Here is a 25,799-nt window from a genome sequence, read left to right as displayed (position 1 = left end):
TGAGATCTGTAAGTAGCTAGTACTGTGCGTGTACTCCCAAAGTGTAAGATCTTTTTTTGTCACGGTAGGAAGGCTGTATTTCATTGCTAAGTGCTCTGTCATAGACCTCTTGGTGATATTCTTAAGCAAAATCTGCAGAGTGTATCCTACTGAAACTAACAGTAACTTGATCCTATTAGCAGTGTCTATACTTGTAGTTCACATATATGCCTGTTCTATTTATGTTTTAAATGTTGTGCTGGGTTTATACTTTGACGTTCTTTCTCTCTATCTCTCTCTTTATCTCTCCCTTTTTTCCTCTTTCTGTTCTTTTTTTTTTGTTTGTTTTTTTTTTTGGAGGCACGGTTTATAGGAGAACAGCTTGCAATTTGGTGATGTAAAAGTTGTAAAGAAGGTGAAATCAGTTTTCGATTTTTCATAAACGACGAAAAAGCCTCTGCTTGTGCACTTGTGCCTCTCTGTTTTCCTTTTTTTTTTTTTTTTTTTTTTTTTATTATCCTTTATTCTGTCAAAACTTGTATCAGCCCGGAGTTGGTAACAGAGTTTTGCTTGTAACCATGATAGTCTAATTCTGTTATTGATTTTAATATTTAAAATAAACATTAGAAACTCCAAGCCTTCCTGTTTTTGGCATATCTCTCTCATCAAATCCACGTGCTGTTCGTCTGGTCTCTGAAACAGTTCTTACAGCAGCAGTCTCAGGCCATAGCAAATTTACTCACACCACTATCAAAGTCCATAGGCCTGTCACACAGAGATAAGAAATACTAGACAATCATTGGCATGGGATATTTATGTCAGAATGATTAAGAAGGAACCATGTAAGGGGGAAAAAAAAATATAAACTTTGAGACAGGCTTCAAAACAATACGGGAAACTGTTGGCTGTACTTCTGGAATTTTTCTTCTCTCTTTCCGTGTTCCTCCCATTCTCTTGACACCCCCCCCCCCCCACCTCCATTCATTTCCTCGTTTTTTTTTTTGTTTTTTGTTTTTTTCCCCTGGAAAGGATTACAGTGCTGCTCCCTCAGAAAGCATTTCAAGGTCGGCGTGACACGGCACATTTTGGCCAAGATTCCCCCCCTTGATGTGCTAACTTGCAAGGAATACTTGCAGACAAACTGTCGTAAAACACTCTAAAAATGTGTACTTCGAAACTGTGCTCTGTATTACTGAGTTCACAAATCTACTCAGATAGCCTCAGAATTTTTTTTTTTTGGGGGGGTATGGTTATGATGAAGCAGCACCAGAACTGCCTTGAACATATTTCAAATGTATTTTCTGTCGTTTATGACAGACAGTACACATAGCCTATATTTTTAGAGATATGTCTTAGAGGTTCGCAAATATGATATAATGTTAATAAATATGACAAATATTATATCACGCTATAATATAGAATATTATGGATAAATGCTGATTTATTACACAAGTTGATTTCCTGTGCTCCGCATAGAACAATTCTATATCAGTCCATCGTCACGTATATGTGTACATAACCTCAGCATTTCAGCGATAACCGAAGACAGCACAATTTGAACCAATCGCTCGCCGTACCAAAACAAAGATGGCGTCGTTTTCTGACGTCGACATCCGAATTTGTGGTCAAGAAATCATCAAATATGACTTAGAGATAAAAGCTCTTATTCAGGTAAGTGTTGGATTTATTTAGAATGTTTCTTACAGATCTGTATGAAGTTGCATCATTCTTTTTCAAATTAAATGTAAACACATGGCACTGTTTGCAAGACTCTTCAAACTTAGTTAACTTGTGCCAATTGGCACCTGTTCTGCCGGCCAAGTAACAGTATGTTTGTCTATAGGTTTTACCCCTGTATTCCGTTTAATATAATCAAGTTTGCTTTTCCAACCAGGACATTCGAGAATGCTCAGGACCACAAAGTGTGCTCATGGATTTGAATGCAAGTGTCAAGGAGAAGTTCGCTCAGCTTAGGCAACGTATTCAGGTTGTATATGTTTTTATTTATTTATTTAGCCAACGCTTTTCTCAGAAGGCTCTTCCAAGTGAGGCAAAATACAATCGAAGCGTGTAGTGTTAAGGAGCTGGCTGAGGTACCAGTGCCGCTCATTTCATTGACAGACCAGGTACAAGTGCAAGAAAAGTTTAGGAAAGTGAAGAGAACTACAGACATGCAAGTGTTAACAGTGCTAACGGGCAGGTAGCTCCTGTTTCGCTACACGAAAATCCATGAATTGTTCCTTCTGGATGAAAATCAAGTGAGCGCCCAACAGTAATTTCTCTTTTGAAAATCAAAACTGTACTTACAACATCCCTTAAGGTTTGTGGACCTTCACTGTGGCTCTGAAAGATGTGTCGCTTATAATAAAGGAGTGGGGGAGAGCTTTCTCCTGTCACAAAAGTGGACGCTGGCGGTGTTTTTCCTCTTTTCGATCACAGTTTTGAAGTCAGTACGTCAAAATTACGAATTAATGTCAACAATTACGAGTGAGTAACAAAACATTTTAGCAGTTTGGCGTCTTAAATCGTGATTTAACATAATAGGCTAATTCACACTCACAAATAACAAAAAAATGAATCGCACTGTACTTCTTAATACTAAACGTGTACATATTAGAGTATATGTTCAGCGACCCATTTATTAAATACGCAAGCCCACTAGGGGAGTGGGCTTGTGTATTTAATAAAAAATTGAGTGGAGTTACTGTTTCGATTCTGGGCTGATTGGGAACTAGAAGTGATGTAAACAACTCTGTCACGTGATCAGTGGTAAACGCTCTGTTAGCATTTCTTTCTGTTTGACTGTCTCCCATTGTAGAACATGGAACAAATGGGCAAGGAGCAAGACAGAGAGACAGACAAGCGGGAAATCTTAAACGACGTCGAGGGACATCGCAAACAGATGCTCAGGTGGGAAGTGTTTGTGTGTGTAAAAGAGAACGAAAAAGAGAGAGAGAGAGAGAATGAATATCATGTGCTCTGAGCGCATAGAACTGTATATTCCGACTCCACACATAAACACACGGCGCTTGTTTCATTCCAGCCTGGCACTGACATGACTGATGACACTGTTCAATGGCACGGTTGATGTAATGGGGATATTTAACGTGGTTGACCAGGTGCTCCGCTGATGCACCAGAGTGAAAATGTCTTATCGTCAAATATGAGTGAGAGAACTGATTCAGACAGCCAGTTATTGTTATGAATTATTATTATTTTTAATACTGCTCCTTATTCAAAGGCCGCTTCCCTCACAGGTCACATGGTCTAGAAGTGTCACTGTGTCTTGTGTCTTGTTAGTCGGGTTTTTTGTTTTCTTCATTTTTAATAGAGTTTCAAATACAATACATGTGATTAAACAATTAACGATGACAATGCCATGCATAATAGCTCACATGCATGTCTAGAGTGCAATATTTAAGTACGGGCTATGTGATATAGTCTATGTAGTATGGTACATTACCTCTGTGCAGGAAAACATTGAGTCAATTCACAAGACAAAGTTTTTACATCTACCATGACACTCATGTTCTGAATCGTTGTTATTTTTCGCCTGCTCTGCGACAGTAACCAGACAGCGTGGCGAAGGGCCAACCTGGCGTGTAAACAGTCCATCGACAACCTGGAGAAAGATGAGCTGCTTCAGGGAGGAGACTCGACCGTAAAGCTCAGGTCTGTCTGATCTCTCCAGCTTATCCTTCCATGACAAATAAAACCCTTATTCCTTAATTTGGCATCATGTAAGACAAGTTACAGGGAGCTGTCAAGGTTCCGAGGCGTTTGTATATATTTTGTTAAATTAGTTGTGTTTTTCCATTGTAAATAAACAAGACAATGGAGGGAAAGTCAGGATGAGTGGATGTTCAAACATGGGACTACACAGTGGTTTGTGAAGTGTGGCATATAACGCCATGTGAAAAGAACATCTTATTTGACGAACCCAGGTGTGAGTAACATCAGTTCCACAGGGCTGGTCCTGCTAGTTTTCGCCCTCCTCATTATTAGAGGTAAATTTTTTTTACCTGGGAAATAGGTGTGTACACTTTACAGCCAATCAGAGACCACGGTGTTAGGTTGATATGGTAACCAGCAGGGCTTTGGCCATCCAGGACTGGACTATAGATACATAATGGGTGTGTAGCAGCTATAGAATCACTACTAGAAAGTCACCAGACTTCAGCGGTCAGGCTCTCATGGACACAACAGCACTGATTTTACAAAACCCTCATATGTACATCATAAACTCTGATTCCACAGTGCATAATATTCAGGCAGTTTACTGATGTAAGTATGGAGTAAATCATCCTTTAATAAATAATACATGGTAATGTCATAACCGGTTAAAGTTGAGGTAGCAGTTAATGAGGACTTATAGCAGCATAATAGTGAACACATGCAGTATTCGTAAGACTGTATTTTGGTAGTGTTTATCACAGTTTCCTGGTCATGAAGTCAGACACTGCTAAAGAGTTCCTCTTTGTTTTTAGTCACGTTTTGATTTCTCTCTCTCTCAGGAAGTCGACTAAAGAGAACCTGGTCCAGACGTCCAGTGACATCACAGAGAGTCTGATGAGCATCAGCCGCATGATGGCCCAGCAGGTCAAACAGAGCGAGGAAACCATCGGAACTCTGGGTACCGTAGTCTTATCTGTGTTTCGCTGATTTTTCACCTAAAAGTCTAAAATGCGTGAAACTGAACATTTTTTAGCACCGTTAAAAAGAACAACATTACTGTTTATGAATTTTAAAAATACTTTGCATCGTTCAAAATTCAAACTGATTACACATTATTAATTTTGTTGACCAAAAGAAAAAAACACACCGCAAATATCTCACAGCATCGTGCTGAAACATTAACATTAACTGTAGGTGGACTGTAGTATCATATCTGAGGGGATTACAGATTAACTCGTCTTACCTCAGATTCCACACGTTTTGTCTTGAGATTAAATCATTTACACGTGATCTGGTTTTATAGCTGCGTCGTCACGGACGGTTCTGGAAACGAACGAAGAGTTTAAGTCAATGAACGGGACCATTCACTTAGGACGCAAGCTCATCCTGAAATACAACCGACGCGAGCTAACAGACAAACTGCTCATCTTCCTGGCTCTCGCTCTCTTCCTGGCCACTGTTCTGTACATCCTAAAGAAACGACTCCTCCCCTCCATTTAAAGGAGAATCGATATATATCGATTTTTTTCCACCTACCAGATGAAAGAAACCCCCAAACAATCGCACACTCTCCGAAGGTTTCAGACGAACCGTATCGTTTGTGAAGTACAAAATGAGACGTGTTTGTATGTCTATAATGAGTGGGGGGGGGGGGGATTTTTTTGTTCTGCGTGAAGTACATTTCAGTCGTGAAAGGATTCAGAGAAAGGCTGGAGAGTGGAAACACATCTCTTACCTTGTTCGTATGTCTCCAGGGGCAACTCAAGCTCTACGCAGTGTTAACGTTTGATTCTGTGAGTAGAAAGCTCTGATCAGCTCTAGAATTCTACCTCTTATTAACTCAACAGACTGATTAGCTGAGCCATCCTACATTTGCAAACTGATGTACTGTAATCTTTCTAGGGGTTCTTTTGTGATTCAGTCGCACTTGCAAAGCACATTGTTAATTTGGCACAGTGGAGCTTAGTTCCTGTTATCACACACTATCAGTTCATTAAAAATCTGTTTCAGGGGATAAACCCTTTTGATTATTTTTTTTTTCCCTCCATGAATGGTCTTAACAACAATGTTTGTGTGGAGTTACAGTTAATCTTATCAGTATGACGCCCCATTAAATACTGTTAGTGTCATTTTAAATAGAATTCCATGTCCTTTTGAGAAAGTCTCATTAGTGTCAGACGTCGTAAAAAGGGTGAGGATTCCCGGTTTTAAAACACGTGTCTTAGTAACATTGTTCTTCAACACTTGCATATGTGCCAGAGTTTTGTAACTGACTGAACAGACATTGTTTTGTCCTCAGCTGATGCTGGGCACTAAGCAGATCTGAGGGGGGCTCTTTGTGTGTGTCTGAAGGTAAACAATGTGTGTTAATTACATTTGAGAAATTTATGATTTTGAATAAAACGCTCACTGTCCTTCAGGTCTCGTTCACAGCCCAGGCACACCTCGCCATGGTATTCTATGAAAAAAAGCTGCGTTTTTCGAGTTGTATATTAAATATTCAACAAATCGTGTGTGCCGTGTTTTATTATTTTTTTTTATCTGTTCAGTAAAATGAAAGTCAGATTGAAAGAAGTGAAAGATCTAATTACTGTTACAAAGCTTTGTTTCCGTCTCACTGTAACCACCTCTCCCCCTCTGAAACACTCAGAGTGAACGACAGAGGACGCCCTAGACCCTAGCAGTGTCGTGCTGGTCCTGATGTGCTTCACACAAAGGTTAGGTCCCCGTTGTGGTCACTCAATCTGGTGAAATGGACTAGAAGAGTATAGGGATATTTCAAAGACAAGCCACATGGGTTGATACGGATATATCTGTACATTAACTCTGGAGGGGAGATTAGAAAGAATCACTTCTTATCCCCATCCTTGCTTTTCACATTCAGGCCACTGGAGGGCGCTGGTTCATATATATATATCATATATATATATATATATATGTGTATGTGTGTGTGTGTGTGTGTATATCTATATCTATATCTATCTATATATATATATATATATATATATATATATATATATATATATATATGTATGTATGTATGTATGTATGTATGTATATACACACACACACACATATGTATATATATGTGTGTGTGCATTACACGTTATGGCATTATTGGATATAGTTTGAATTTGTGTAATGCGCTGTATATTGTTTTTAAGTGCAAGGAGTGATTTGAGTTGACAGAGTGAAGCTCCTCTCTTATGACTGAGAACTGGTTCTTTGCTAATGAAGTCATTATCTCTAATCATGGTTTGTCTGTACAGTCTTGCTCAGGGCTGTTTATACCGCTGACATGCCATATGTGTCACCTCTGTGCAGAACTTCTTGTTTTGTTTTTGAATTTGTGGCATTTATCATCGGAGCAGTCACTGTCTTACATTCACAAACAAATCGCTGGGGCCTGATATTTATTTTGTCTTTGGAATAAAAAAAAAAAAAGGTAAGTTTAGTGGACTATGCTATTCAGATTTAAAAAAAAAAAACCAAATTGCAATATATTTATTTATTTATTTGAATTGTGTGTTTCACGCGAATGCCCACTGAGAACCAGGAACAATGACAGGAACAAAGAAGCATTTGTATAAAAACATTTTAATGCCAGCGCTTTACAGAGGCTGTTTTTGATAACCTGACTGTTACAAATGGTGGAATAGAAAGACAACAACAAAATAAATGTCATGCATAGCTTCAAAGGAACTGAAACAAAATAAATAAAAAAAAAAGAAGAGAGAACAGAATAACAACAACAACAACAACAACAAAAAAGATAAAATGTGAAAAATACACGCACTGCATTCGACAGGTTCAAACTTTTGAGCGAATAAAACACTCTTGTGAAAATAGGGGACTAAACAGTTTTTTTTGGTTGTTTTTTTTTTCTGCACAAAAATAATACACTGTACGTTATAGCGTGTGCATATTATGGGAAAATGAGGTAGGTCCGATAAGTAACACTGCATTGAGGAGTTTTTTGTTTGTTTGTTTGTTTTTTAACACAAGGAATAAGAGTTAAGCATAAAGCTTATAGAAAGTCCTGAAAACCCTGATAAGAGACAAAAACAAAAAAAAACCCAAAAAAGACGCTTACTCATCTCTACACTTCTGTCAGTTACTGCCGATGCTAAGCGTCGCGTTAAGTATGTTAGTCGTCTTGTGTTAAGTGAACAAAATACAATGAGGAGAGCTGCCGTTAGTGAAGGAAACTGCTCACAGTGTTGAGAACAGCAGAGACTGAACACAAGCACAGTTGTACACTGGTATTTCTATGGTTCTGTTTAGACGTTCCAGAGTTCTGTTACCGCGTCATTAGTTATTGTGACGTAACGATGTGCTCACCTTTCGGGGCACCGTGTGACCTTGCAAAGATATAGTGCTCTTTTTGGATGGGGAGATCCCTGCTCAACTGAGAATGCAAAGATTTGCATGAACAGACATTTTCTCGTAATTACAATGAGGGCAACAGTAAGCGCGTTCAAAGAAAGTACATTACATGTTCTACTCAGTTCTCCTTCTGCTGAATTCTCATTATGTTTCCTTTAGTCGTCCGAAGGTTGTAACCTGTGGATGTTGTGTGATGTTGTGTCAAATGGAATTACTAATATCAGTGTATCAAAGCTTAGTTTTCCTGCACCACTGGTGATCAAAGTTAAAAAAAAAAAAAATCAAAGAAAAACAGTATTTCAGAATGATGAGAGGTGATGGACAGAGAAAAAGACATAAGTGTAAAGCTACTTATTGAATACCCTGTGAGTGAGGATAAAGTGGAATTGACAGAACCAGCATGTCCCTGCTTTTTGAATTTTCTCCTGTCTGTTTTTGTGTGTCAATGTGCATTTTCCAGAGAGGACGAGAAGAAATAATGATTGTTTCACGTAGGAATTATAGACTAGTCTATTGTGAATGTGTACGTATGTGTATATGGGTGTGTGTGTGTATGTGTGTGTGTGTGTGTGTGTGTTTGTGTGTGCACGAGCACACGAGTGTGTGTGTGTGCGCGAGTGCATTTATAACCTGTTGGGCTGAATGTCTCCCTCTGTGTTATTGAGTGGTGCATTTGACTCTGTCATCTCTGCATTGGTTGCGTTCCTGTCCTGAGATGGAGAACTCAAATGGAACTGCCTCTCGTCTTTGCCGATCCAGGTCTCTTCTCCAATTGCCTCCCTGTCTAGCTTGGGTTGGGCCAGTGCCAAGTGGCCACCGGGAGGCAGGGCATTGCCTGCGTGGGAGGTTGGGTGGGCGGGGCCAATGGTGGCTCGGGGCGGGGCCGAGCTCTCCAGTTGGCTTATGGAGCACAGGCTGAGACTGGCACAAAGCGCGCCCCAGTTCTGCTCGCATTGCATGCGCACTCTCTGGGCAATGGCCACCCTCACCTCCTCCCCGCAGCCCAAGAGGATGTTCACCAGCTCCACATGAGGCCTAACCGGGGGAGTGCAGGTTAAACGCAAAGTGTTAATAATAAAATAAACTTTTCTGGGATCAGCAGCAACATCATGTTGCACTCTGAAATCTTCAATATTAAGATTACGTAATAACTTTATGGCATAACATTCCAGACCCTGTATTATTTTATATACCTTCCTAGAGGAGCTAACTGCTGTCCTTAAAGATCTGTACACAGTCTGTTATTCAAAATACTTTATAGCTGACTTTCACAACGTTACAAGAACGCAATACACAGCAGTAACTTTTTAAGATGATTAAGGAAGCTTCAATTAGTTGTTTAACTGAATGAGTGAGAAATGAATGATCATTTACTTATGCAATCTGCTCGCGGACCAATTTATAGGCTAAGCCTGCTGTTGTAACATTACAATACAGCCACTGAGGCTTTCATAAGCATTCATAAACAGTCATCAAAAACACCAAAAGTCATCAAAATTCAGAACAACTGAGGAAATGTATTAAATATCAGTTTAACCTCGGTTAATTTTGCTATCCTGGTTTGTGGTAAAATTATGAATAACCCAATTTTTAGTTAGCTATCATAAAAGTTTTTTTAGACGTCCAATAAGCAGCGATGCAAGAGGATCCAATAAGAGTGCTCTCAGGTTCGTTCTGTAACTGTTTTCATTATAAAACATCGCGGCGGTACAATGCGTTGTGTAAAATTGTAACTAATACGGTGCCTCACCCTTTGGGAAATAGGTCTTGAAAGTGGATCATTTCCACCATGACGTTGACGTTCTCTCTGACAGCGGCGCACAGATTGTGTTTCACGTAGCACTCGCGTTGCAGCTGAAACACCATCTCCTTTACTGCCCAGCATTTGCGGCTGACACAGCTGAACTTGTGACGCAGTCCGTGCGCCATGCACTTGAGCGCGTCTTTGATGAACGATTTTCCCTGTTATAACCGTAGAAGTCATGAGCGAACCCGCAATTAAAAAAGAATGTTGCATTCAATGTAACGGGCTGCTCAAAGCACAGTGATTCAATATACTGGAACCCTTGAAAATACTGTTCTCAGCTTTCGGACCAGCTTAACATTATATCCAAAGTGCATTTACTGTGTTTCTGAAACAAGTAGCAATGACCAAAGATGGATCAAACCAAACAACACGATTAAACGAATCCTCTTATTTGAAATGATTAGATCATTTTTTTTAAAAACCCTAGTTGTTTGAGCTCCTCCATTGGAGACGTTGGCAACTTCTAAGGCCTTTGTGTGAGCGCACGCACAGCTTACCTGAGAGTCAAATTTACCGGCGTTGTGAAGGAATGTCATACAGATCTCGTGCAGACCCCGAATCTCGCACGAATTGTTGTTGAAGCACTCGAACATACCACAGCCTACATCTCCCGCAGTCACCAGGCAATGCTGTATCTCGGCTGCAGTAAGTTAGAGAAAGAAGGAGTAATTTCGGCGACTGAAAATGATAACCGAGCAAGCTTTTGAGATATGCGTTTTTAGTCTGGAGTTGCTGAACTGAAGCTAAAGGAATTGTATTGATATTGCTGTCAAGGTCGTCGTAAATTCATAAATCATCATTACTGGGGAAAAAATGCCTCGACTAAAACATACAGGCATGTTAACTATCGATAAAGTTAGATTTCGGCTTTATAAAGCTCGATACTGAGCAGGTAACATTACGTAGCTTTGCGCTATGTCGTATAGCCTGCGTTCTTGTGGTACACCTTGAGTGCATCGATCAACATGAAAACCCAAAATAGATCAAATGTAGATCTAAGCAGTTTGTTTAGTCCACGACAGTTTACCCCATCTTTTTTGTATTTTTCGTAATGGCCATTGGCTATAATGAACCATGGATAACTCTTGATTGCTCGCACTGATATAACCAACTAATCATTCGTTGTCCAAAGGTTATGTTGTGAACCACAAAAAGGGATTATATCGTCCATGCAGTCTATAGACTATGCAATTTCTTAGTTCTCGAAAGATTTGTTCATTTATTTTACGTACTCCAAAAGAAATCGCGCATTTTCTTTAGACATGAGGAATGGGAGAAGCTGGTAGGAAACCGATCAACGCACAGTTCTTTTAAATTCTATTTCCCGAACGAACGCGTTACAGCAACGGTTCTCAAGTATGCAGGAACCGAGTGTTTAATCTCACCAGCAAAGTCTCTCTGCTTCATTTCAGTTAAGTCGTCCAAACATCCAAACAAGAAAAACTAAGCACATTTTATTCTTTGCAGTCCATCGAGGGTGATCATGAGAGAACCCAGCCCCAAAAAATTGCATTTACCTGTGTTCTGCAGAGACAGCCGTCTTTTCTGGATGGTAAGAAGTCTCTCTTGCGAGGTCTCTGGAACATCGCTTGTTTCCGTCGAGTCCACCTGCTTTACTGTCAATAATAAAAATACCCCTATCGAAAATTTGACGTACATGTCTAGTTGATACACCACCTAACGTACTGTAATAAAAACTCTAAGGATATAAATGTATTTGATAAGGATCCTTCAGATTCGTCTAGCATTACCCTAGAACGCATAGGTTGTGAGAACCGCATTAGATAAAGGCGTTGTGAGAATTTGACCGGAATGGATGCCGCCTATATTTCCGAAAACTCATATGTCAGTGTTGATGAAGGAGGTAAGCAGGTGCTGTCATTCGTGGCTTCCGACCAATCACAGGCACCGAGCCACACGTCCAAGTTTAAAGGACGTAGCCTGCGCGCATTCAAAGTTGATTACGGAGGTATACCGTAGGCAAACTGAGGTGCAACTACAGTGTAAACTTCAACGTCCGTGTTATATTTATTTTCTTGTCCATGAGCCGTGGTATCTTACTGTCCTCTATGTAAACCAGAGACTAGTGGAGAGGAATGCAAGGCACTTGGAAGCTTGTTTCATTGCGAACTCGACAGCAGATGTTAATGGTCATACGATCCTATAGCAGCGTTGCCTCTGGCTATCAGGTGGCGTAAAAATGTCCCGTACGCTCGTCGAGAGTACACATGGTAATTCTATTAGACGGAACCGACGGGATTATCACGTCTAGGCTCAATTAAAAGGAGACCCAAGGGAACCCAAGGAGAATGTCATACGAGCGGTTTAGACATTGCGTGTGACGTTACGCAGCTGCCGGTCCACAGAGTAACTTTGGTCCTTAACAGAAACCTCTTGGGTGAAAGATTTGGCCAGATTCTAAGATAAATAAATTACATTTCCGAATAAGAAAAAAATAGTTCCCCAACACATTTCAGTCTATAACGGGTCCATTTTCCTCTCAAGGAAACCGACACGACATAGACGTCACTTCAGATGTTTTGCCTGAGCGGGGGCTAGACTTTAACTGCTGATCTGTTTACCCGTTTTTTTCAGTCTACTGGGGACAGTGGATGAATATAAAGTGAGACGCGATCTAATGCTTTCACTACAAGTCCATGCCAAACCAAACACAACCCCTGGTATTCTTTTATCAGCGTCATCCATGGCCTACATCCATAAGAGTGAGGCGGCTTTAGGAATGCGGTCGAGACATAGCGAAGGTGATTGGCAGGTTCGCTACGGCAGAGAGTAGAGATCATCTTCATGACTTGGAAGAACCTCTGACAGCCATGTGACGATGTAGTACTAAAATGCCTCTTTGAGTCACACCGAAGGACCTGTGGTTGCAGTAAACAAACATAGCATGCCTTGAAAGGCCAAAAAGGCTTATAGTTTCCTGGAAATTATGTAACCAAAAGAACGTGCAAGTCATCAGATAAGTGTTTAATTATGTGCGTACAGTTATATTGGGAATGTACTGCAGATGTTATTAAAACAGTTGTTGGTTGTAACTTAAATATTTAATAAGGGGCTCAAGTGCAGAACTTTTCCTGCAGTAATTTTTAGACCGTTTTATCATAGTATGATTCTCTCAAATGCTGAATCTGAACCCCCATAACTAAAGCACCTTTTCATAGAAAAATGTCTTAACATAAACAGAGTTAAAGATGGTTCTCTCTCTCTCTCTCTCTCTCTCTCTCTGACACGCGCGCGTGCACACACACGCACACACAAATGTTTTTCTCTGACCGACCCTACTGTGACCTAACTGTTCCACCTCACAGCTCGCAAATGAGAACCCAGGCATGCCTTTTACATTCTCCTTTGAGGGTTTAATAATTGATTTGTGCTTTTAATGACTGTATATTCAGTACACATTTGTACATGTTTCTTGATTGTTGTCGGTGGTGGTGTTGGGGGTGTCGGGGGGAGGGGGGGGGCCTGTAGAAGACGAAGGGAGGACGACGGTTTCCCTCAGATCAGAGCAGGATTCAAAGCATACCCCCCTGCATTCCTGATTATGCACTGTAAAAAAAATGTCCACAGCTCATTGGTTCTCTAGGCCTCAGCCGAGTTTATTTAACATTGTATTAATGTGTTTACATGTTTAGGAGGGTTCCAATCATAGCAGAGAAAGAGAGGATACTTTTAAGTAAGAGTCATGCTACTCATCATCGATGCAGTAAAGAAGCTCAACGTTCATTTTTGCCCCAGCGACTATTGCAAACGTCGACGTTTGTCGTGTTCCCAGCCTTAATGCAAGACAGATATAGCCTATATACATAAACAGAACAGCCGGACACTTTAGGCCCTGTATTACTGGAGGTTTCCTGAGAATAACAGGGGACGTAACATGTGGTGAGCTCTAGTATACATTAGGTTATTTAGAATATGTAAATGTTTACCGCATTCGTTACTGCGTTTCGTTCATATGTTTATAAGGAAAGAACATACTGTCATCGGCCGCCCTCCTTACGCATCGGCTGGAACAAAGTGTTTGGTGCCCAAACAAGGTCACCGTTGGAGCTTGAAATGTGTTTTTAATGAAGGCGCATCAGCTAAAATTCAAAGCAACAGAGCCGCATCTCACCCTTGCGCCTTTGACAAATATGGATAGCGCGTTAGTGGATGTACTGTGAATTGTAGAGTACAACCGACCATCAATCCGGTAATGGTCAATTACTGTTCACTTTACAAAGACAAAGCAGATTTAAAAAAAAAAATTCAGTGAATTTCCAGTTAAAGAAAGATTTGATGTAGTAATGATTCCATTTTATGGAACAGTAAGTTAAAATTTTTGTTATAATTGGACACATCTTGGTCATAGATACAAACAAAACGACGGTAACTCTCTCGGGGTAATATCTGTAACCCTGACTGCGGAGTGCACTGGTTGCCTACACAAGATGGCATTCGGATCCCCTGACCGATGACCTTGGGGAAACCAGTGGTAGTAGTCACATGACCTGGTTGTCAAACAATTAATGTCAACCCTTCAACTTTGACCCAAAAATACATTGTGCTATTTCAAATCTGAAGTTTTTGCAGTTTTTGCTCTTTTTCTCTCCCAGCCACATAATATTTAGATTTTTTTTCTAAATTTTATTTTGAGAGAGAGCGAAAGATTGGCTGAGTGAGAATATGGAATGTTTATCAGCCTTTGTCTCCCCTGTGTGTCTGCTTTCAGGCAACTTCTCTGCTACTGTCTCAGTTTCATTGTTACAAAGGCAGGAAACTAGCTAGTGGCCCAGGTTTACGTCAATCGCACCTTCAGGTCAAAACACGTACGTTTATCAGCTTCCATGATGTGTCTCACGCATACTGGGAATATTGGTGTTGAATACAGTGTAATTTTACTCAGGGGTTGCTTTGGTCTCATAGCTGACACACAACCCTTGGGTGTTAACGGAAGCTCTGGGTTCAGTATTACTGGTTGCAGTTGCTTTTTGACTCTATGGTGAGCTGTTACAGACAAGTCACAACAGCTTGGGGTTTCTTCGTCAGGGCAGATTTAATAGACCTTAGCATGCTGCCAAAAAATGGCGCAAACTCCTCTTGAGGGCACTAGGCTGAGGTTTTTGGAGAAAGTTGCTATTCAAATAAACACTTTAGCAAACCTGAGGAAAGCCAGAACGCCGGAAACCCTGAAGCACAGAGGAATGCCTGCAGGAGAGAGAGAGAGAGAGAGAGAGAGAGAGAGCTCTTTCTGGCCCCAGGGCACACGGCGTTCCCTCAATGTTTGGGATGACTAAAATGCTTCTTTGATTGACCATTTGTTTCCTGTGTTGTGTCTGTTTGGATAAGATGAACTAGAGCAGTTATGCTGTTGTCCCCAATTTTTTTTTTCCATTCCTTTAGTGATTTCTAATGCAAAGTCCTTTTGTCAGTATATTCACTACCAGTCCGTGTATGCACATTCTTAAGCCATGACAACATTGTCATGATCTTTTGCAAAATACAACCCCAAAAAACAACAAATACTTTAAGTCAGGTGGGTTTAACAGGCCATCCTCAAGTTGTAGGAGGAGTAACGGCAGCACAATAATAATAATAACAATAATAATAATAATAATAATAATAATGATAATAATAATAATAATTACCCATTATTTAATTTACCCTATTGGAAAAGGTCCCCTGCTTGACTGGAGAAAGGATGTTAAGTTAGTTCCATTTTTACGTATAGCAAAACTTGTGCCTCTTTTAAAAGTTCTTGTGGGGAGCAACAAAATTCAGCTAGAATCCTTCAGATTAACGTCCAAATAGACGAACATTCACAACAAGTTATAGGGTGCAGCCAAGACAATGGGAGCCCCAGATTTAAAGAAGCTGTCATTTTGGAGTCGCTGAACCACAGTTTCAGACTAAATTAGGTATTGATTCAAGGGGTTGTAAAGAGGGATAAAAGAGTTTGGACAGTCAGCACTTACACTAACGTGTAAGCAATCTGTCCCACAGAGTGGAGAAAAACTTAGTGCTTGAGTTGCTTTAGTCACAAAACAACAACAACAAAAAAAAACCCCTGCAAATGTATTGACCGGTACTGGGAGACAGGAACATGGAAAACCTGCACTCAAAAAGAAGAACAGTAGTGTCAGCCGGCTAATAAGGACAGAGAAACACATAATGGGATAGGTGCAAAAAAACCCCGCATAAAACAACAGCATCAAGTAGGACCATAGAGCTAAATGGACAACTCTGCGAGTCAGTATCACTAAAAACTGCACAGGGGGAGCACAGGGTGATGGGGGGGGGGGGGGGGGACACGACAGCAGTACTTGTGAGAGTGTTCGTTCGGTACACAAACGCTTAATGTAGTATGATGAAAATGAAACCGGATTGCCCCAGGAATGGAAAAAAAATTATATCATTTGGTGGGTCAACTTCTAGTCTTTTGTTTACATATGAATGGGTTTGTGTTTTGAGAAAGTCAAGGGATGCCTTTAAATGCACATTGCCTGTTACCAACTGTTAAACATGGTGGTTTGCTATGATATGGGCTGCCATCTCATGGGTCCAGTGGTTGATCTGCATGGTAGAATGACAATCACTCAGGAGCACGCTATGATGCAAACATGTTTGTTTAAGATGTTCTAGGATAATGAAATCCCCATACTCACTGCTAAATGGATTCAAGAGTAGTTTAATCAACAGCAGGAAGAAGTCAAAAACACAATCCAGCGCCTCACCAATAACCAGATCCAAACATCATCGAGCTTTTATGGAAAGTTCTGGAGCACAAAGTGAAGAGTTGATTTCCTCCTTCATCACTTGAAAAACTGGAGGCTTTCCTTCTTTAAGAACAGTCCAATATGTCGCTGGAGACACTTCGGAATGTGTAAACAGCTCTCAAAGAAAGACTGTAGCCGCTCTGAAGACAAAACGTGCTTCAAGTCCATATCTACTACTAAGACACTCATATTCTCTCTGAGTGATTTCAGTGAAACATTCTGGGTCCGTTAGAGGAGCAGAGTTTGCCACTCAGGAACTGCACAGCAGCAACGACTGGGGAGCTCCTTTTACTTAGTAAGTTCTCAGCACACGGCCTTCAAAACTGATAGCCAATGTTAGCTGACGGATGTGAGAAACACTTACACGTCAAGGACCAAATCATCCACCGAACTGTTCTCGTTTACAACGAAACTTTGGTCGAAGACAGTTTTATTACAAAGAGCAATGCTAGCCTCCAAAAGGTTTGACCCACTGTGATGTCGAATGGACTAAAGCATTTAATCTCTTATGTAGCGTTCGGACCTGGTCCAACATTTGAGACCATAGCGAGGAATGAGGGGGCCCTGCCAGAAGGGGCATATGGTACATCTGGCCGAGGGCACAGACTGGCCAGGGTCCACACTCTTGCCAGACTGGACCTCTGAGGACTGTTAAGACGGATTTAGGGTTTTTCGCTCGACTTTCTTGCTCGTTGCTTCATCGATACGCATTTAGGTCATAGGTCACCCATTCAGAAGGCCTGAATTCAACATTGTATTCACTTTATGTGTTTTATATATATATATATACTGCCTTTTCAAAACTGCATGGAACTTTCATTTTGACCAAAAAATCTTAATGCCTTTGTGCTCTTGACAAATCTGAGAAACCAATCGTTTTGACAGATTAAGTAATGGATGTGAGATACATTTTATATTTACAACATGAAAAGAATATAAATTACGGAACAATTCTTGAAAATGCAAAGCTTGTATTGGTATCTGCATCTGAAAGAATGGAAATGACTGAAATTACTGAATGAAATTACTGAATGAACATTTTCATAAGAAGTCTTTTTTTCATATATATATATATATATATACGTGACAGGAAACAACCCCTGTGGAGGTGAACTTGGAAGTCACAGAAGCGCCGCGGTAGACGTTCAGACATGTACGCGTGTTTACAGTTATTTTCGTAAAAGTTCCTGACAACGCCTCCACCAGTAAATCAGAGGAAGAGAGAGCGCAGAGTAAACAGTTACCCGTTTCCTGTGTTGTACCGAACGTACGCGGGGGGTTGAAACGCGGCATGCATTCCACATCACGGAATGTCCTGAAGACACTTACAGTTACGTTGTCGTCACAGGTGCTTAACCCCCTGGTCACCTTTCACCGTCTTTGACCCAGAAAGGCGGAGGGGTGTGAGGGGGAGGGAGGTGGGGACTGGGGAAACTTGGGGTGGGGGGGTAGAGTGTTTTTGTGAATAACCCTGGGTCTTGTGAGAGTAGGCTCAGAACAATAAGTCCGTCGGGATCATGTGAATCCTTACGTCAGTCGCTCCGACGGGGGTGCAACATATACACGCCTGTCCCATAAATGCGTGCGTTAGGGTGATGAAGAGGTCTAACACATAGAGAGGTTTACATACCAATAGTTCCCCCCCTACCCTCTGTTGTTTGTATTATCAAATCTCTGTTCTGTCAACCATTCTCCTAACCTCAGAGAATTTACACAACCGATGTCTGAGTTAACCTCGGTTAACCTTGCAGTTGATTGCCGAGCTACCCCCGTGTCCCACAAACACATTCTCATAAATACAGCTACCCATGAACTCTTGTCCTCTCATGTGTTATGGTCAGCGCAGCTGTGCAAAACATTGAGTGGAAGATTGTTTGGGAATAAGGGGAGCTTAGATACATTATCTAGTTACATTACCCCAGCATTTGTGTATAGTACACACGTGTAGTCCGCCACTATTCTATCAAATAAATATTTCGTTTTATGAATGGCGCAAATGGTGAATAAGCACGTAGCACAAGAATGCAGTGAAAAGATAGGGAGGGATGGCTTGTTTGTTTCCAATTTATAAATAGTGTATTTTGGAATTTTATTTATTTTATACTTTTTATTTTTATTTGTGTATATATTTCACTTGTACAGTTTAATGTGATTTGAAGTACAGCTTTTACAGCCCACATTAACATTTGTGCAGAGATGAAAGCAGTCCAGTCATAATCTGATTCAGGAGCACCTTTCTATTCAACATTTGTTGGCAAATCCTGTACATTCTAATTAAAAAAGTAATCTTTTAAAGGCTTGTGAGGGCTTCTGATTGAATTGTGTTCTGTAGATTACGCCGGTGCCGGTGATGTCTTTGTTCATTTGATGATGCAGTGTTAGCTTTTCTATTCCATGACTTAACTCAACTGGGTTCATTTCTCTAGTTTGGCTCTAAACTGGTTTTCTGCATGAAAAGGGAAAAAATTGTTCAGTGTCGGTCTAGATCATAGATCATTCTAGATCATTCTTTGTTAAAGAAGTGTATTTCCTGTGGTGTTCCCCAAGGGTCAGTTTTTGGTCTACTTCTCTTCTCTCACATATTCCCCACGGGATAAAACCGTATATCAGCATCATGTGAATAACCACAGTCACATAACCAATACACATTTTACAGTGAGTCTTTGTTCTTCCTGCTCACACTGATGCTAGAATCCAATCCAACCCATTTTTTTTTATCTAAAATCAAACACGGAATTCAATTTGAAGCATTCTACCTGCCCTCAGTCTAGATTTAAGTACGTTTGATTCCTTACTGTGTATTGTGACACACTTTAGGCTGTTAAAATTGTATGAGAGTTGCATAACAGATAGTAACTCGAAATGACAGTCATAAGTCGATGCCATGCTGAATTGGAGCTTAAGAGTCGATGGAATAACGCAGATCATCCCAAAACATCCAAAGGTCATTTTCCTAACCCTATACTCCCAGAATTCCCTTGCCAAGTATTGACAGCGGCGTTCAAAAGAACGTAAACATTCTGTAAAATGTTTGAAGAGAAGACCAGGTCAAGGCCTTGTGTGTGTTCATGACCATATAATCAATAGGTAAAACTCAGCTCGCCGGTCCATATTCATCAGGTGTTAAGACTGGAGAGAGCTGGAGAACACAGAGCAGCTGGCTGGTGTCTCTCTCTCTCTCTCTCTCTCTATTATTCTTTAAAAGGTGTTATAAGAGAGACTAGAATGAGAATGATTTGGTTTTGGGTTGAAAAATGAAAAGATGACGAGAGTTCATCAAAAAATGTTTTAAACATAAGTTTCCAATGCGTACTTTACATTTTAGCATATAGCTGTATGTCAAATAGTGTATGATACAACTATATGGTTAAAAAAAAGTGTCTTGTCTCATTCTGTGAGTGCATTCTGTGAGTCTTGTCTCATTCTGTGAGTGACTGAATTCTCTCTATTACCTTTAAAAGGAAATAAAAAGAAAGAGAGATGAGATCCTCTCAGAAGGAGTAGCTCATTAGACAGACTTTATCCAATCCATGAAGTTGTTGTTGTCAATAAACTTGCATGTTAAGATCCAAAACTTATTAAAGCTACCAAAGTGTTGTCACAACGAATCAATTATCAACTACTTATCACAAATCTTAGACGCTGTCTCTCGTAAAGGTTTTAAAATATGGTGTCAACAACCTTTGGCAGTAACAACGTATAAAAAGGCCATGTTAACCACATGGTCTGGAAAACAAGCGAGCCATTTGGATACCCTCACATCTGGTGTCTGAGGTCAAAACAGGGGCTTGATAAACCAGTGGACACAACGAATCTCTCTCTGACGACAAGGGGAGGGGGGGGGGGGTTGCAATTAAGTGAAGCAGATGCAGACAGGCTTTGCTTTGGAATGGGGGGGTGGGGATGGGGGGGGGGGGGGGGGTTAATTGTCGTCGCTCAGAGACCTTGGAGGGCCAACTCAAGAGGAATCGGCAGCTGTTTCAGCAAAGGTGGGTGGGAGAGTGTTTTTGCTTCTCTCTCTCTCTCTCTCTCTGTCCACATTCAGTAATTACTCTGATGATTTATAATGTCCAGAAGATAAATGCAAGGTCAACTGAACTCTTTTTAATTCACTGAACATACAATTTCACACCACATTAGCGGGAACTCTCCAAGGGCGCCGGGATTTAGCTGCTGAGTATCTGCAGCCAAAAGTGCCGTGTCACTTGTTTGCTTACACAACACACTTTTCAACACTGAGGGGTTTTTTTTTTTTTAGCGTCGTCTTCACGGAGATGGCAGCACGGTCTGTGCTTAAGAATTATGCTTTCTGACAGGAGATGAAAGTGAACTGGTCTGACTCCGTTCTCAAAGGCAGCCCTCCCCCCTTATAAGGTCACACACATCCCATAATTATTGCACTTCATCCATGAGAATGACTCATAATCTCCCGGTCGGCAACGGCAACCACATTCAGAACTCATCTGTTAATCTGTGTTCTATGTACAATATACGTGCATTCATAATCTCAGGTGTCTTTTTTTTAAACATCTAATAACAAATATAAGTAGTAAAAACATGCCACCTAGTGGCTTTCTTTTTCAAAAACAAAAATCTGTCTAACTGTACTGTATATTTCAACACTTCCACTGGCAATAGAAGTATAACACAGATCCTTTTTGTCACCGACACAGATATGTGAGTAATTTTAATGGGAATCTTTTTGCTACCATTGCTAAAACAGACTATGGCATCAGCACCAGGGAGGTAGCGGGGGGAGGGTGTGTAGAGTGTGTGTGTGAGTGTGTGTGAGCTGGGGAGGAGGGGTGGGGGCAAAGAATTCTTCACTCTGACACCTGGTCGCTGGCCACAGACAGCTCTTCATTGTGCTTCTTAGACCATATTGTTCCTTTCCAGACTCGGGACGGATCAGGTTTCTGCAGATGGGAGGGGGGGGGGGTGGAGCGGGGGGGGAGTTGTGGAAAAGCATCTTAATTGGCAAGAGCAGACGGACATGGGTTCAGGGCACTGAAGAGTGTCACGTAGTCAGGACCGGTTCTGGAAACCCGAGCTGCCGCCCGCTCCACAGTCTACACTCTCCATGGTGAACGTTACGGTACCGAGCACAGATTCAGACCGCAGGTTAGCCAATACGCTGTATTTCATTACCTGCGACCGTGCATTGTTTAAGAAATCCCAAGCTTACGACCGATTCTTCGTCAGAGAACAAACCATTGCATTAGCTGCACATACTGTTACTTTGACACTAAACACGTCTTTCAAAGAGAATAAAGTTGGAGAGTTATTTGCTTGTACAGGGTTTGCCTTTATATATATATGTATGTATATATATATATATATATATATATATATATATATATATATATATGTGTGTGTGTGTGTGTGTGTGTGTGTGTGTGTGTGTATTACAATGTGCAAGAAATTCAGTATACTGCTCACTACACAACTAATCTCAATGAAAACATTTGTCACAACACAACAAAAGAGCGTGAGTATGTACTGTGTATCTGCACTTAGGCAGGGTTAAGAACCATGACACAAGAACCTTCTACATGTTGCTGCATGAGACTGGAGACTTCAGGTTGCCAGGTTTTTATAGCCTGAAGACTTCAGGTTGCCAGGTTTTGAGAGACTGAAGACTTCAGCTTGGTAGGTTTTTAGGGACCGTGGCAAAGTCTCCTGACGTGGAACTTGCCGCGAATTCTCAGTATGGTGGTGAAAGACAGAAGCAAGTCAGTGTGGCCATTTGACCTTTGTCTTCAAGGAGAACAAGTACACCCTGCCTCTCCGGTGTCATTTGTTACAAAAAATAACAAAAAAACAAAAACACCTCTTCTGGAATCCATTGCAATTTCATTGGATAACCGTGCCTAACTCAACATGCTCCAAAGAGCCTGAATTTTTTTTTTTCTCTAACCCCAAATGTTTCCCGTCACCTCACACCCTGGCTGCATTGTAAAGAGCGATCTGAACCAATGTGGCATACTCTCTATTACGTCCAGTTGGAGAATTTCTTCTACCAGAAAAATGTAATCACTGATTGGAATCCAGAAAGATGAGGTTTCAGGTCACGGGCCAAGCGAATTACGTGTGAGATTCCCACCGCAAATGTACTTTTCAGCGTGTTTTACATATTTCGTATGCAAAAAAAGAAACAGCAACAACTCAGATATTTCACTCCAAATGTTTATTCGAGGAGATACGCCTCCACAAAGTCTACAGCGTGACTCCCCCCCCACCCCCACCCAAAACAATTACAAGACAACATTTTGAAAGTTTACTGTACACATAAAGAATATAAGTTTTATTTGATTTTTTCTTTTCAGTCAAAACAGTGACATGGGATGGGTTCATATAAATATGAAATAAAAATTTTGGCTAGAAGCAAACCCCCCCCCCCCCCCCCCCCAAAAAACCCCAACACCTTCACCAAAAGCTGAACCAACTCTTAGTGATTTAGTGCACTTTGACCCGTTTTCCTCCCTCAGACGTGAGGCACTGCACACAAGTCAAACCAAAATCCGCCCGTCCTCTGAGCCCATGTGTCTTCTCAGTGGGGAAAAGTCCGGCGTGACCTCTTAAAACAGCGCGTCTTACAAGGTCGCTCCGCAGCCGTGGGTGACATCTGGACAGCATGTACTGTCTCTTTCACGCGCTACAAAGACGTCCACCTGCAGAAGCATCACCGTTTCCCATCACCTACTGTGAGACACGCATGAACATGTGTTAGTTATACATTAGAGGAGGAAAAAAAACAAAGCACTTGTCACGCTGTCCAAACGTACGTAAACAAACAGACTGTCCTCTCGGTCCTCACAAAGGCGTCCAACTTATTTCATGACATCTCTGATTGACAACTGGCTGGTCTTTCTCTAGGTGACACGGGTTTCCGACAGTTGATTCAAGGACGCCGGGGACGGTTCGATCAGTTCTTTTTCTCTGGTTTCATTTATCTTAATACTTTACTGTGATACTGGTGTGTACTCAAAGCTGTTCTTTGTTAGATTCTTGATAAAGGACCCACAGAAATGGATGTGAGATCCTTTAGTTTTCACCACCTGTTACTGATGGATGTACTGAAAGGACAGATGATGAAAAACTGACCCAGCCCTTTATTCAGCCCATTACCACAACGACTCGTCTTCTCACTTCACTCTATTACTCATTAATTTGAGACTTTCTTTTTGGTTTTGTTTTGGGGTTTTTTGCATTTTTATTCTTAAAAGGAAAGAAAGAAAGAGAGAAAGAAAGAAAGAAAGAAAGAAAGAAAGAACAGTCTTCGTCCACCTTTATTTGTCGGCTAAAAACTACTGAATCTTTGCTTTGTTGTAAAATCCTGTGTCTCATTAGATTCATCAATGAATGAATTGATCTAACTACAAGTATGAATACACAGTACAAAAAAACACACAGTGCAAGCCTAAGAGAGTCAGATTCACATTCTCTCTGTAGTCTTGCATTCTTCCCTTTATATGTTCTGTTTCTCTCTCACATATGATCTGCTAATGTAACTAGTAGTGTAAGATTATTGACATTGCACCTGAATGCTGTATCATGTCATTATCTCATTGCCTGCACTAATGCAGCCAATACAAGATATCATTTAGAGGGAAAATTCTCTCACACACACACACACACACAAAGAGCTGCATGTGAGTTACAGTCATTATAGTGTCACTGCTGTGCATCAACACTGATGACTAAGATTTCAGTTCTGGTCATTCATACCTTATGGGGTTTTTACTACATTGTTACTGGGGGCTTCTGGCTGCTCAGCGTCCAGATTGGTTGAGTTCGACGGCGCCTCCTCTTTCTTTTCTGAAGCCAGGAAGTCGTGGATGGCATCCTCTATGTGGGGTCTAAAGATGTGATTAAGTTTTGGGTCTACCACCTGCGATATGATACGGTCAACGCCTGACTCCAGCATCCCCGACCTGATCGCCAAAAGCACACACGATCACACGCGAGAAAGCACAGGTTACGGCTTCAATATTACACTAATGATTCTGGGTAAGACCATCGGCAAGGTAGCGTTTTTGTTTTATTTTTTTTTATTGACTGAATGAAACCATCTTATCCAACTTACTGGACCACACTCTGCCTCAGTCCATTCCGAACTTGATTCTTATTGATTGAAGGACTCCACTCTTGGGTGCTCAAATGATTGGCTACGAAGTTGTCAACCTTCTGTCGTAAATTCTGATAAGCGGGCTGTCGAGAAACAGATGTATTAGTAATACAACAGAATAATAAAATACTACGTGTGTTTACATTCCAGTATCGTATACATGCCAAATGTCTGTACGTGTCATTTGGTAAAACAGCGTAGTGCTCAAACATTAGTCTCTGCGGCTAACGTACCTTTTCGCTTAGTGAGACAAGCTATTTAGATTAGAGATATCTTAAATAAATGAAAGCAAGCAGTAAGCCAAAACTTTATTTTAAACCGACACAATGTTCACTTGCAGGCCTTAAGGGGCGCTTACGACCTAAACATAACACGGTTTCTCGAAAGTTCATTCACCTTTGTGTCCACGTCTGCAAGACAGTCTCTCCTAAACTCGTCAAACAGTCCTCGGTTTTTCAAATGCTCAACAATAAAGTTTATGAGCTGTGGATCTCCGGGAGGAAGATTCGCAATACTATTGTTTGTGCTCTCCGCCATGGTTAAGAGCTAATTAGCTCGCTAACTAACCTTACTGTAATCTAAGGCTTCTATTAGCGGGTCGCTAGCTCGCCAACTTGCTAGTTTCACAACAAGACTGGTTCGTTTTCCTATTTAAGAATTTCATGTAAATATTTAATATATATAATGTCGTGCAAAAGGCTTTAATATATTTATGCCACGAGAAAAAAATCATTAAAAGTTTTTGCACCAGAGGCTGAAATTTGCTAACGTTACTTATTTTGGTAGCAGACTGTTGACAAAATCACGGATATCACTATAGACTTCAACGCGCATGTCTATGACTCCTGTTGAATTCTGGGTAATGTAGGCACCTGCTATGTTGAGGGAGGGGGCGACCAAACCGTTACCACTCTGTGCGCGACAACTTCTCCCTATTCCTCCGGTATTCACGCGCTATCAGTACCATTACGCACACCACAATGCTTTATTCGCAGCTTAGACGGAGAATATTTTGAAATGTTTCGACCCTACCCCCATCCAGCAGTGGAAC

At 41.0% G+C, this 25,799-nt stretch overlaps 2 protein-coding genes across 3 annotated transcripts; one reads left to right on the top strand and one right to left on the bottom strand.

Annotated features, from left to right (window-relative positions):
- The first annotated feature begins 1,557 nt into the window (after nucleotides 1-1,557).
- Nucleotides 1,558-5,291, top strand: bnip1b (BCL2 interacting protein 1b). 2 transcript variants are annotated; one of them, XM_030793735.1, is made up of 6 exons: nucleotides 1,558-1,650; nucleotides 1,874-1,966; nucleotides 2,798-2,889; nucleotides 3,547-3,651; nucleotides 4,494-4,612; nucleotides 4,958-5,291. In XM_030793735.1, the coding sequence occupies exons 1-6, from the start codon at nucleotides 1,567-1,569 to the stop codon at nucleotides 5,152-5,154; spliced, it is 690 nt and encodes a 229-aa protein (XP_030649595.1). In that variant the 5' UTR covers nucleotides 1,558-1,566; the 3' UTR covers nucleotides 5,155-5,291. The 2 variants fall into 2 exon arrangements, with proteins under 2 accessions (XP_030649595.1, XP_030649594.1); XM_030793734.1 differs by lacking the exon at nucleotides 3,547-3,651 and having other exon boundaries at nucleotides 1,567-1,650.
- Nucleotides 5,292-8,663: 3,372 nt separating this feature from the next.
- Nucleotides 8,664-25,539, bottom strand: stc2b (stanniocalcin 2b). Its single transcript, XM_030793869.1, has 7 exons — nucleotides 25,145-25,539; nucleotides 24,707-24,831; nucleotides 24,352-24,554; nucleotides 11,365-11,508; nucleotides 10,345-10,487; nucleotides 9,791-10,002; nucleotides 8,664-9,075 (listed from the first exon to the last, which is right to left on the bottom strand). Exons 1-7 carry the CDS (start codon nucleotides 25,283-25,285, stop codon nucleotides 8,664-8,666), a joined length of 1,380 nt encoding a protein of 459 aa, XP_030649729.1. The 5' UTR covers nucleotides 25,286-25,539.
- Nucleotides 25,540-25,799: the final 260 nt, after the last annotated feature.

This window comes from Chanos chanos, chromosome 16, assembly GCF_902362185.1.
Source record: "Chanos chanos chromosome 16, fChaCha1.1, whole genome shotgun sequence".
Lineage (NCBI taxonomy): Eukaryota > Metazoa > Chordata > Actinopteri > Gonorynchiformes > Chanidae > Chanos > Chanos chanos.
The sequence above is the reverse complement of the archived record's forward strand: the minus strand, read 5'-3'. Positions and strand labels throughout refer to the sequence as shown.